Source organism: Pelobates fuscus, chromosome 13 (assembly GCF_036172605.1).
Source record: "Pelobates fuscus isolate aPelFus1 chromosome 13, aPelFus1.pri, whole genome shotgun sequence".
NCBI classification, from domain to species: domain Eukaryota; kingdom Metazoa; phylum Chordata; class Amphibia; order Anura; family Pelobatidae; genus Pelobates; species Pelobates fuscus.
This window is the reverse complement of record NC_086329.1, coordinates 54406627-54419812: the sequence shown is the minus strand read 5'-3', so window position 1 is coordinate 54419812 and position 13186 is coordinate 54406627. Positions and strand designations below refer to the sequence as shown.

General features: G+C 48.6%; 1 protein-coding gene across 1 annotated transcript in view; it reads right to left on the bottom strand.

Annotated features, from left to right (window-relative positions):
* Positions 1 to 13186, bottom strand: part of DMAC2L (distal membrane arm assembly component 2 like) — a 28734-nt gene that overhangs the window by 6531 nt on the left and 9017 nt on the right. Inside the window, exon 2 of the mRNA XM_063438986.1 lies at positions 5700 to 5803. Coding sequence (XP_063295056.1) covers positions 5700 to 5803 — 104 coding nt within the window. The remainder of the gene's footprint in view (positions 1 to 5699; positions 5804 to 13186) is intronic.

Here is a 13186-nt window from a genome sequence, read left to right as displayed (position 1 = left end):
GCTCTGAATGAGACCAGGTACAGCTGCTTGTAGACCTGACTGACTCCAGATAAAAGATAGCAGCGGCCTCAATATACAGACATGACCCATACGGGCGTCTCCTCGGGGCCAAACCAACAACAATCCCTTTGTAGGTCTCCTTGGGTTCCCTTTTGTTACACCATCATATCTGACAAGCCTTTAATGGAATCTTCAAGTAAGACAGATTATGATGAAGCACGCACGTTACTAATTTAAGTTCCATCATCTAATGCAGTCCTTTAAAATCCATTTTGTATGAAGGATCCTTACACAGGGTTACGTTAAATCTACACAAACAATACTGGTAGCAAATATACCCAAGGTTATTTATTAAGTGTGAATTCTGAAGAATTTAACGTAAACTCAAAGATGGTGGTCTTAGAGAAGTTTTCCAATCCAGCGATCTTGGTAAAAAAAATAATAATTAGAAATTCACTTTGAATTCCGAACAATTCACACTAGTGTAAAATCCTATAATATGTGATAACATTTCTGTTCTGTGCCAGTAATGGCTACCGTTGGCAGTGCAGATGTTTGGGGGGACTGCATTCCCATTAGGCTCAGCCAGCATACAATAAAAATTGCTCCAATCTCCTGATCATCACTCCATCTCGCCATGTTTAGTTTCAGCAATTTGCTATTACGGTCTATTTTATCTGTCTGTAAATCTCCTACACCAGCATATTGTGCCAAAACAAATACAGAAAAAAATGTATTTTGGAGAATTTGTACTAACTGCAAACAAAAATGGCAGCGCTGGAGGCATTACACCTGCCAAGCTGTTTCTGTCACTTCAGTTGGAGTAAAATATACATGCAGTTCGAATCGGAGGCCAAGTCTGTGATTGGACAACCACAATAAATCTGGGTGGGTTAGAATGAAAGGGCTTGCACAGGCTTCAGACAAGAGATCTGCAGTTTTTGCAAGCTGTTTTTAGATATACCTCCAATGTCAAACTGCATATTTAAAAACATGCATGTTTTGGATTTTTTTTTTTTTCCCAAATAGTGTTTATTGAAAATTTTTCCAAAGTTTACAACAAATTATAATAACGGTATAATGAGGGTAGGGGGAGGAAGGGAAAAACTTGGAAGTGGGAAATGTGGATATCTGTCCATTATAACAATAAATACATTAATGTACAAGGCATATAAATTGAATACTCCATAGCATGTCATTACAGCTTATACGTTTTTTTAACATCGGTTTCCCATTGATCCCAGTGATATTTTAATTGTGCAAATATGAGTGAGATGCTTCTGTGAGATAATTTGTATGATTTATTTCCTAGTGTTAGCTGTAGTATTTCTTTAATTGAGGGCGTGTGTTTAGTTTTCCAGTATCTAGGCAAGCATGTAGTAGCAGCTATCAGAATGTGGCCTAATATTATTCTATTAATTCTGTTGACGGATTCAGGGAATCTTTTGAATAAAGCTAATTCGGGTGTGAAGCTATGTTACTGTCCACCTTAAAGGGACTCTATAGTCACCATATAAAAGCAAGAAAGACAGGTCCCCCAGCCTTCCTTCTTGCTTTTATATGTACTTTCATTTATTAAAAATAAATTTCGAGGTGTTTTTATATTAAAAACTTACCTCCGTTCCAGCGCCGAGCTCCCCGCTAGGCCGCGCCCCCTTTTTCGTCAAAATGACGAAATCGCGGGGCCCAATGGGACGGCTTCGCGCTGGACCAATCGCGTTCTTCATAGAGCGGCATTGAATGCCGCCCTATGAAGAACCTGAGCGCTTTACCGCGCATGTGCGCGGAATGCGCGTTCGCGAGCTGAGCTGTCTGACTGACAGCTCAGCTCGCTTTCTAAAATGATCAATAAGGGGGGGGACCTACTGTCCCCCCCCGGCCCCCACCCCTGTGCGGCGGGTGGGGGCCCTAAAATTATCAATGAGGGGGGGGACTTACTGCCCCCCCCCGGCCCCCACCCCTGAGCGGCGGGTGGGGGCCCTAAAATGATCAATGAGGAGGGGACCTACTGTCCCCCCCGGCCCCCACCCCTGAGCGGCGGGTGGGGGCCCTACAATTATCAATAAGGGGGGGACCTACTGTCCCCCCCGGCCCCCACCCCTGTGCGGCGGGTGGGGGCCCTAAAATGATCAATGAGGGGGGGACCTACTGTCCCCCCCCCGGCCCCCACCCCTGTGCGGCGGGTGGGGGCCCTAAAATTATCAATGAGGGGGGGGACTTACTGTCCCCCCCCCCGGCCCCCACCCCTGAGCGGCGGGTGGGGGCCCTAAAATTATCAATAAGGGGGGGACCTATTGTCCCCCCCCCCGGCCCCCACCCCTGAGCGGCGGGTGGGGGCCCTAAAATTATCAATAAGGGGGGGACCTATTGTCCCCCCCGGCCCCCACCCCTGAGCGGTGGGTGGGGGCCCTAAATACAAAGGGGGGGGGGACCCTAGTTAACCCTCTCCCCCCCACCCCCCCACCCCCCAAAAAAAATATCTCCCTACCTACCCCCCTCACCCTAAAAATAATGAGGGGGGACCATTAACTAAAAACCTGTAAAAAAAGAAAAAATGAGATAAAATCAACTTACCATTCGATGTTTTCTTTCTTCTAAAATCTTCTTTCTTCAGCCCCAAAAAAGGCCAAATAAAAATCCATAATAACCGACGCAATAAAAAAAAAAAAAAAAAAAAAAAAAAACGAGCGCAAAAAAAAATAATCCATCTTCACCCATGGAGGGCTCCGCGCAGACTGAGCTCCGCAGGGCGAGGGAAGGCTTATAAAGCCTTGCCCCGCCCTGCAATTATGCTAAGAACACTCTGATTGGTGGGTTTAAGCCAATCAGAGTGCTCTTTGTCATTTTACAAGCGTGGGAAAGTTCTTTGGAATTTTCCCACGCTTGTAAAATGACACAGAGCACTGTGATTGGATGGATTTCAAGCCATCCAATCACAGTGCTCTTTGTCATTTTACAAGCGTGGGAAAGTTCTTTGGAATTTTCCCACGCTTGTAAAATGACACAGAGTACTGTGATTGGATGGCTTGAAATCCATCCAATCACAGTGCTCTGTGTCATTTTACAAGCGTGGGAAAATTCCAAAGAACTTTCCCACGCTTGTAAAATGACAAAGAGCACTGTGATTGGATGGATTTCAAGCCATCCAATCACAGTGCTCTTTGTCATTTTACAAGCGTGGGAAAGTTCTTTGGAATTTTCCCACGCTTGTAAAATGACAAAGAGCACTCTGATTGGCTTAAACCCACCAATCAGAGTGTTCTTAGCCTAATTGCAGGGCGGGGCAAGGCTTTATAAGCCTTCCCCCGCCCTGCGGAGCTCAGTCTGCGCGGAGCCCTCCATGGGTGAAGATGGATTATTTTTTTTGCGCTCGGGTTTTTTTTTTTTTTTTTTATTCCGTCGGTTATTATGGATTTTTATTTGGCCTTTTTGGGGGCTGAAGAAAGAAGATTTTAGAAGAAAGAAAACATCGAATGGTAAGTTGTTTTTATCTTATTTTTTTTTTCTTTACAGGTTTTTAGTTAAAGGGTCCCCCCTCATTATTTTTAGGGTGAGGGGGGTAGGTAGGGAGATAAGTTTTTTTTTTGGGGAGGGGGGGTGGGGGGGAGAGGGTTAACTAGGGTCCCCACCCCCTTTGTATTTAGGGCCCCCACCCACCGCTCAGGGGTGGGGGCCGGGGGGGACAATAGGTCCCCCCCTATTGATAATTTTAGGGCCCCCACCCACCGCTCAGGAGTGGGGGCCGGGGGGGGGGCAGTAGGTCCCCCCCCCTTATTGTGAATTTTAGGGCCCCCACCCGCCGCACAGGGGTGGGGGCCGGGGGGGGGGACAGTAGGTCCCCTCCCTATTGTGAATTTTAGGGCCCCCACCCACCGCTCAGGGGTGGGGGCCGGGGGGGGGACAGTAGGTCCCCCCCTTATTTTTTATTTTAGGGCCCCCACCCGCCGCACAGGGGTGGGGGCCGGGGGGGGGGGACAGTAGCCCCCCCCCCCTTATTGTGAATTTTAGGGCCCCCACCCGCCGCACAGGGGTGGGGGCCGGGGGGGGACAGTAGGTCCCCTCCCTATTGTGAATTTTAGGGCCCCCACCCGCCGCACAGGGGTGGGGGCCGGGGGGGGACAGTAGGTCCCCCCTTATTGATTATTTTAGGGCCCCCACCCGCCGCACAGGGGTGGGGGCCGGGGGGGGCAGTATGTGCCCCCCTTATTTTTAGGGCCCCCACCCACCGCTCAGGGGTGGGGGCCGGGGGGGGGGAGGAGAGTAGGTCCCCCCCCCCCCCCCCCCTTCAACCACTATTGTGGCCGGACAGCATCCCTGTGGGTTCGGGCTTCAGCTGTCAGCTGTCAGCGTTCACAGTGCTTTGTGTGCTGATAGCCCGTCTGATGCATTCACCCAGAATGCATCGGACGAGAGGCCTTTTTAGGGCCTCTGAACTCGGAAGTCCCTCTGGTGGCCGTCTGATTGACTGCAACAAGAGGTGTTCCAAGCTTCTAATGTAAACACTGCATTTTCTCAGAAAATACAGTGCTTACAAGAAAAAGGCTCCGGGTAGCTGTAGCACTCACCTAAACAACATCATTAAGCTGAAGTTGTTCAGGTGACTATAGTGTCCCTTTAAAGGGACACTGTAGGCACCCAGACCACTTCTGCCCATTGGAGTGGTCTGGGTGCCAACTCCCACTACCCTTAACCCTGCAACTGTAATTATTGCAGTTTTTTATAAACTGCAATAATTACCTTGCAGGGTAAGTCCTCCCCTAGTGGCTGTCTATTAGACAGCCACTAGAGGACACTTCCTGCTCTATAGCACAGGTTTTCTGTGCTAGAGCGTCACTGGACGTCCTCACGCTGTGTGAGGACCTCCAGCGTCGCTCAATTCCCCATAGGAAAGCATTGAAAATCGTTTTCAATGCTTTCCTATGGGGTGCGCTAATGCGCATGCGCGGCATTGCCGCGCATGCGCATTAGGTCTCCTCGGCCGCTGGGCGGGATCAGTCTCGCCCACCGGCCGACGTAGGCAGGAGGTGGAGTGGCGGGGGAGGAGCAGGCAGCGACGTGGGACATGTCGCTGCCTCAGGTAAGTCACTGAAGGGGTTTTCACCCCTTCAGCAATTGGGGATTGGGGGGTGGGAGGGAGAGGGACCCTGCAGTGCCAGGAAAACGGATTGTTTTCCTGGCACTGGAGATTCCCTTTAATGATCAAGTCGTGTATCATTTTCCAATGTATAGTGAGTCTTGGGCAATACCACCATATGTGGGCCATGTTGCCCAAACCTCCGCAAGCATGCATGTTTTTATTGGGTGTAAATCTATCAAACAGAGATTTGTTTTTGTATTTTGGCAGTGGAGTGTCCCTTTAATGAAAATCTCCAGGTATGTGAAACGGAAAATGATACTGAGTCTATTAGCTTAAGTGCAGGTGATAAAATGCTAAAAGTTGAGGTATTGCTATGAAAATGAATGTAAACAAAGAGATCCTACAGGTTTTTCTTACTGTTCCACACTTAGAACTCGCCATGTTATAGCGCACAATATGCAAACCTCTGTTACGCTTGTCATATCATTTTGAGCACAAGGTTGCTTTTATTTCCATGAGGTATAAGAATATTCGCCAGCATTTCTACCATTATCTACCAGTAGAGAAACATAACAAGGCAATTCAGCTTGGTCAGAAAGTAATACTAGACTGCGTTCCTTACCTGTTAAACACGGCATTCAACCACCCCCAGAAGGATCTGCAACTTGTGGGACGGGCCCAGATTCGAGATCTGAAAGCCGGATTCGCAATCTGAGTTAGAATCATCTGTCAGATCGGGAAACACATTATCAACCAGAATTCAAAGGATAAAATTCACAACATATTTTTACACACATTTTCAGGATTAAAGGGAAATTTGGAAGAGAAGAAAAAAAAGGTTAATACAAGTGAAACATTTTTTTCAATATTTTATTTCACAGTGTAAGTTTCCAAGAAGTCTTGCAGCTGCTGAACATCCACAGTAAAGCAGCAGCAAGGTCCAGTAAAAGCTCTGCCAGGCCATTGCAGTAAAACTATGACAGTAGCCCTATTCACACCTGACTGAGGCCTCTATTGGGGCAATAATCATGAAGAAAGTTGGGCCGGACACATACAGATGGTGTTTAAGCAGACCATACACAGTATGGCTTTCCAATAGTTTCTGTATAAACACCATATATATATATATATGTGCTCGGTCCAACTTTCATCATGATAATTGCCCCAATAGGGCAATAAAGTCAGGTGCTTGAACAAATGTGCACAGCTATTGATATGTTGGAAATGGTCCACCCTGGTCTGGTGGCACTATAGATCCCTATGGGGGCAATAACAAGATTTCCATCACCACAGCTCTGCCCAAAAAAAGTGGAGACAGACTGTAAGACTTACTGGCCAGTCCCACTAAGGGCTGGGCATATGAAGGACAATTTTTTGAAGAGCTCTCAAACTTGCGTAATGCAAGTTTGCCTACTGATAAGCTTGCTGTTTGGGAAAATTTCCCTGGTAACCCCAAATGTCAGACACCAGGTAACACACAGCGAAGGCTAGACAGGATCTTGAATTTGGAATGATCCACTCAAAACTGGGTGTTAAGTTAAGAGTTATCCATCAACTGCAGATCCCCATTCTTATATAACTAAATACATTTAAGGGATAATATTCAGAAATGCATTGGGAAGAACTGTGTTATTAGCAATAATCAGCATGGTTTTATGAAACATAGGTCATGTCAAACTTGCATTCTACGAAGAAGTAAGTAGAAATATAGATCAGGGTGTTGCAGTGGATGTGATCTACTTGGATTTTGCCAAGGCATTTGATACGGTTCCTCACAATAGGTTAGTCTTCAAACTAAAAGAAATTGGTCTAGAACAGTGGTGGCGAACCTATGGCACGCGTGCCACAGGTGGCACGCCGGGCCCTCTCTGTGGGCACGCGGCCACAGGTCCGCCATCACTGCAGAGTAGGCACCTGCCTGCCCGAAACGGCAGGCGCCTACTCTGCTTCCGTGTCGGGAGGCAGGGGAGGGATCTGTGATGCTGATCCCCTGTCCTCCCGCGCGATACTGTGTGGAGCGTTGCCGAGCGTTACCATGGCAACGCTCCACACAGCATCGCGCGGGAGGACAGGGTGTCAGCATCACAGATCCCTCCCCCTGCCTCCCGACACGGAAGCACTGCCTGCCACCACCGGACCACCAGGGATGACGGTACCACCACCGGACCACCAGGGATGACGGTACCACCACCGGACCACCAGGGATGGCTGTGTCCCCCCCCCCACTTCATTAAAGGTAACAAGGAGGGAGGGGGGGGATACTGACACACAGCACCCCTACCCCCCCCCCAGAAGTACCCTTACCCCCCCAGCACCACCCCTATCTCCCCAGCACCACCCCTACCCCCACAGCACCACCCCACCAGCAGCACCCTACCCCCCCCCCACAGCACCCCTACCCCCCCAGCACCACCCCTACCCCCCCAGCACCACCCCTACCCCCCCAGCACCCCCCCTACCCCCCCAGCAGCACCCTACCCCCCATAGCACCACCCCACCCCCCCAGCAGCACCCTACCCCCCCAGCAGCACCCTACCCCCCCAGAAGTACCCCTACCACCCCAGCAGTACTCCTACTCCCCCACAACAGTACCCCTACCCCCCCCAGAAGTACCCCTACCCCCCCCAGAAGTACCCCTACCCCCCAGAAGTACCCCTACCACCCCAGCAGTACCCCTACCCCCGCAGTACCCCTACCACCCCCAGCAGTACCCCTACCCCCCCACACACAGCACCCCTTCCCCCCCACACACAGCACCCCTACCCCCCCCACAGCACCCCTACCCCCCACACACAGTATCCCTACCCCCACACACAGTATCCCTACCCCCACAGAAGTACCCATACCCCGCCAGCAGTATCCATACCCCCCACACAGTACCCCTACCCCCCCACAGCACCCCCCTCACACACACACACACAGCACCCCCCTCACACACACACACAGCACCCCCCAAACACACACACACAGCACCCCCCAAACACACACACACAGCACCCCCCTCACACACACACAGCACCCCCCTCACACACACACAGCACCCCCCTCACACACACACAGCACCCCCCTCACACACACACAGCACCCCCCTCACACACACAGCACCCCCCCACACACACACAGCACCCCCCCACACACACACACAGCACCCCCCCACACACACACAGCACCCCCCCACACACACACAGCACCCCCCCACACACACACAGCACCCCCCCACACACACACAGCACCCCCCTCCACACACACACACAGCACCCCCCCACACACACAGCACCCCTCATACACACACACACACACAGCACCCCTCATACACACACACACAGCACCCCTCATACACACACACAGAGCACCCCTCATACACACACACAGCACCCCTCATAGACACATACAGCACCCCTCTGTCAGGATCGGGACAGGGATCCAACACGCAGGGTACAAAGAGTGGAAAGGTACGTATACCGGGCCTTAGAATGGCCGGACTAACGTACCGAGAGTGATAGAGAATAGTCAGAGACAAGCCGAGGTCGAGGGAACGAGAAGACAGATAAGCGAGAGACAAGCCGGGTCAAGGGATAACAGAGAAGCAGGGTAGTACAACAAGCCGAGTCAAAACCAAATAGAGCAAACTAGAATACCAGAGCACTGAGTGACTAGACAAGCTAGAACCACGACAGGGCAATGAGCTGAAGAGAGAAGCAAGCTTAAATACCCTGGCTCCGGATGGTAAGCACGCCTCTGACAAGTGCCGATTGGATATCGGACACTTGAGTGACAGATCGCTCGTGATAGCGTCATGACGTCACGTATTGAGCGTCCTGCTAGAAAAGGATGTGGATTCCTCGCGGCCGGTGTTTAAGTGGCTGGATGAACCGCGAGGAACGGAGGAAACAGCTCGCCTGGATGGATAAACCACCAAGTCTCTACCTCCCTTAGAGGTAGAGGCCTCAGGTACCCTGACAGTACCCCCCCTCTCAGATACGCCCACCGGGCGGAAGGAACCGGGGCGAGATGGGAAGCGGAGGTGAAATGCTCTGCGAAGGCGAGAAGCATGAACGTCCTCCTGAGGTACCCAACTCCTCTCCTCAGGACCATATCCCCTCCAGTTGACCAGATATTGCAATTTTCCCCTTGAAATTCTGGAATCAACGATGGAGCTTACCTCGTACTCCTCCTGACCCTCCACCTGAACAGGACGAGGCGAGGAGACCTTAGAGGAGAATTTGTTGCAAATAAGGGGTTTCAACAAGGAGACATGAAAAGAGTTAGGAATGCGTAAGGCAGGTGGCAGAGCAAGGCGATACGCAACCGGATTGATACGAGTGAGAACCCTGTAAGGGCCTATGTAGCGAGGAGCAAATTTCATAGATGGAACTTTTAGTCGAATATTCTTAGTACTTAACCATACCCTATCCCCAGGAACAAAAACAGGAGCCGCTCTTCTATGCTTGTCAGCGTGTTTCTTGAACAACGAGGAACTATGTAACAGAATTTGCCGAGTCTGATCCCATAATTTCTTCAGGTTGGCGACATGATCATCAACCGACGGTATCCCCTGAGAAGAGGAAACCGAAGGAAAAATCGAAGGATGAAAGCCATAGTTCATGAAGAAAGGGCTAGAGCGAGTTGAATCGCAAACAAGGTTATTGTGTGCGAACTCCGCCCAAGGAATCAGACCGACCCAATCGTCCTGGTGTTCGGAAACAAAGCAACGCAGATACTGTTCGATTTTTTGATTGGTACGTTCAGCAGCTCCGTTAGACTGAGGGTGATAGGCCGAGGAGAAGTTCAATTTGATGCCCATTTGAGAACAAAAGGATCTCCAGAAACGTGAGACAAATTGAGAGCCTCTATCAGAAACAATCTCTGAAGGAATCCCATGTAGGCGAAAAACCTCTTTTGCAAAAATCTCCGCCAATTCAGGAGAAGTCGGAAGTTTAGGTAATGGCACGAAATGGGCCATCTTAGTAAATCTATCCACCACCGTGAGAATAACAGTCTGTCTCTTGGAAGCAGGCAAATCAACGATAAAGTCTATGGATAAACAGGACCAAGGTTTCTCAGGAATGTCCAAGGGGTGTAACAGGCCACATGGAGATGCATGAGGTAGTTTAGTTTTGGCACAAGTTTCACAAGCTGCGACGAACTCCTCAATATCTTTTCGAAGTGAAGGCCACCAGAAATCCTTGGATATCAAAGAGTATGTCTTGCGAATACCAGGATGACCAGCTACTTTACTTTCGTGAAAACATTGTAAGAGCTCCAGTTGAAGTTCAGGAGGAACAAAGTTTCTTCCCTCAGGAGTGTTTCCGGGAGCTAGATGTTGTGACTTCAAGATCTGGTCAAGTAGCGGAGAATGAATTTTGAGACTGGTATTAGCAATAATATTGCATTTGGGTACAATGGAGGACATAAGTGGTTCAACTGAAGCAGAGGGCTCATATTGGCGAGATAGCGCATCGGCTTTAGAATTCTTTGACCCAGGTCTGTAAGTCAGAACGTAATTGAAATGGGTAAGAAACAACGACCAACGAGCCTGCCTGGAGGACAACCGCTTAGCCTCTCCGATATAAGACAAATTTTTGTGGTCAGTTAGAATGGTAACAGGATGTAATGTACCTTCCAATAAATGTCTCCACTCTTTCAAAGCCTTGATAACCGCTAGTAATTCTCTGTCACCAATGTCATATCTGCTTTCAGTACCGGTCAATTTTTTAGAAAAAAATCCACATGGATGTAATGGTTTATCAACCCCCAACCTTTGAGATAGAACAGCACCTAAACCAGTCTCTGATGCGTCTACCTCAAGTAGAAAAGGCAGAGAAGTGTCGGGGTGAACTAAAATTGGAGCGGAAGCGAAAAGCTCCTTGAGAGTTTTGAACGCAAGGAGGGCTTCAGTAGTCCAATTCTTAGTATCAGCCCCCTGTTTGGTCATATTAGTGATAGGTGCGATAATGGAAGAATAGCCCTTAATAAAGCGCCTGTAATAATTAGAAAAACCAATAAATCTCTGTATGGCTTTAAGACCTGTGGGTAAAGGCCACTCTAGAATGGATTGGAGCTTATCCGGATCCATCTTAAATCCTTCCCCAGAGATCACATAGCCGAGAAAGGTTACCTGGGTTTGATCAAAGCTACATTTCTCCAACTTGCAGTACAAGCCATGCTGGAGAAGCTTGTGCAAAACCCTCCTGACTTGCTTGTGATGAGTCTCAATCTCACTAGAATGAATGAGTATATCATCTAGGTATACAATGACGCAATCTTGCTGAAATTCCCTAAGAACCTCATTTATCAGATCCTGGAATACAGCTGGCGCATTGCATAACCCAAAAGGCATAACAGTATATTCATAGTGACCATATCGAGTATTGAATGCCGTCATCCACTCATGTCCCTGCTGGATTCTCACCAAGTTATATGCCCCTCTGAGGTCTAACTTGGTGAAAATTGTAGAGCCCTTCAAACGATCGAAGAGTTCGGTGATCAAGGGAATCGGGTAGGCATTTTTAATGGTTATCTTATTCAAGCCTCGATAATCAATACAAGGTCTCAAAGAACCATCTTTCTTTTTAACAAAAAAAAATCCAGCCCCGGCAGGGGAGGAGGACCTCCTGATGAATCCCTTGTCTAAATTCTCGTGAATATACTCCTCTAGAACTGAGTTCTCTTTTATAGATAATGGGTATACATGACCTCTGGGAGGCATGGTACCAGGGAGTAGGTTAATTTTGCAATCAAAGGACCTGTGTGGGGGTAAGGTATCGGCTTTCTTTTTGTCAAATACTGCCTTTAAATCTAGATACTGAGGCGGAATTTGTGTCTCTGTAGGATTGTCAGAGGTATTCGATGTATTAGTTAATCCGAGAGGTAAGACCTTCCGCAAGCATTTTTCTTGACAATTCTCTCCCCACGAAACTATCTCCCCTGACTCCCAATTAATAATAGGGTTGTGTCTCCTCAACCAGGAGTACCCCAGGACTATGGGAATAGACGGAGAAGAAATGAGCATTAAGGATATATCCTCTTTATGCAGGATGCCAACAGTTAAGTTAATCGGTATGGTCTCATGGAAAATAACAGGCTCAAGTAACGGTCTACCATCGATGGCCTCGACAGCCAGTGGTGTCTCTTTTAACTGGGATGGGATAGCATGCTTGGCAACAAAACCCTGATCTATAAAGCTCTCAGCAGCTCCAGAATCGATTAGTGCCATAGTCTTAACTACTCCCTTCTCCCACCTCAAAGAAACGGGTAACAGAAGCCTGAACTCTTTGTAATTGTGAATAGAGGACAAAGTAGAAACACCCAAGGCCTGTCCTCTAGAGAAACTTAGGTGCGAGCGTTTCCCGAACGATTAGGACAATTTAGGCGTAAATGTCCTCTGACTCCACAATACATACATAAACCCTCCCTCCTTCTGTACTGTCTCTCTCTCTCTGTGAGATGAGTACTGCCTATCTGCATAGGTTCAGAAATACGTAAGTCCTCGAACTCAGAATTTTGAAAGGTAGGCGCTAGTTTAAAGGAGGGTCTACGGGTGCTATCTCGAGTGTTCTGCCTCTCTCTTATGCGTTCATCAATACGAGATATAAAAGAAATTAAATCCTCCAAATTCTCAGGGAGTTCTCTAGTAGCGACTTCGTCAAGAATTACATCTGATAACCCATTCAGAAACACATCTATATAAGCCTGTTCGTTCCACTTAACTTCTGCCGCCAAGGACCTGAACTCTAGTGCATAGTCCACAAGTGTTCGATTGTCCTGTCTAAGGCGCAACAGTAATCTAGCTGCATTGACCTTTCTACCAGGAGGGTCAAAAGTTCTTCTAAACGCAGCTACAAAGGCATTATAATTATAGACTAGTGGATTATCATTCTCCCATAAAGGATTGGCCCATCTCAGAGCTTTCTCAATGAGTAAGGTAATAACAAATCCAATCTTCGCTCTATCTGTAGGATAAGAGCGGGGTTGTAATTCGAAATGGATGCTAATCTGGTTCAGAAAGCCACGGCACTTCTCCGGTGACCCGCCATAACGTACTGGTGGGGTAATACGGGAAGAAGCACCTACAGTGGCTACCTCTAGACCTGAGACTGCAGGAGAAAT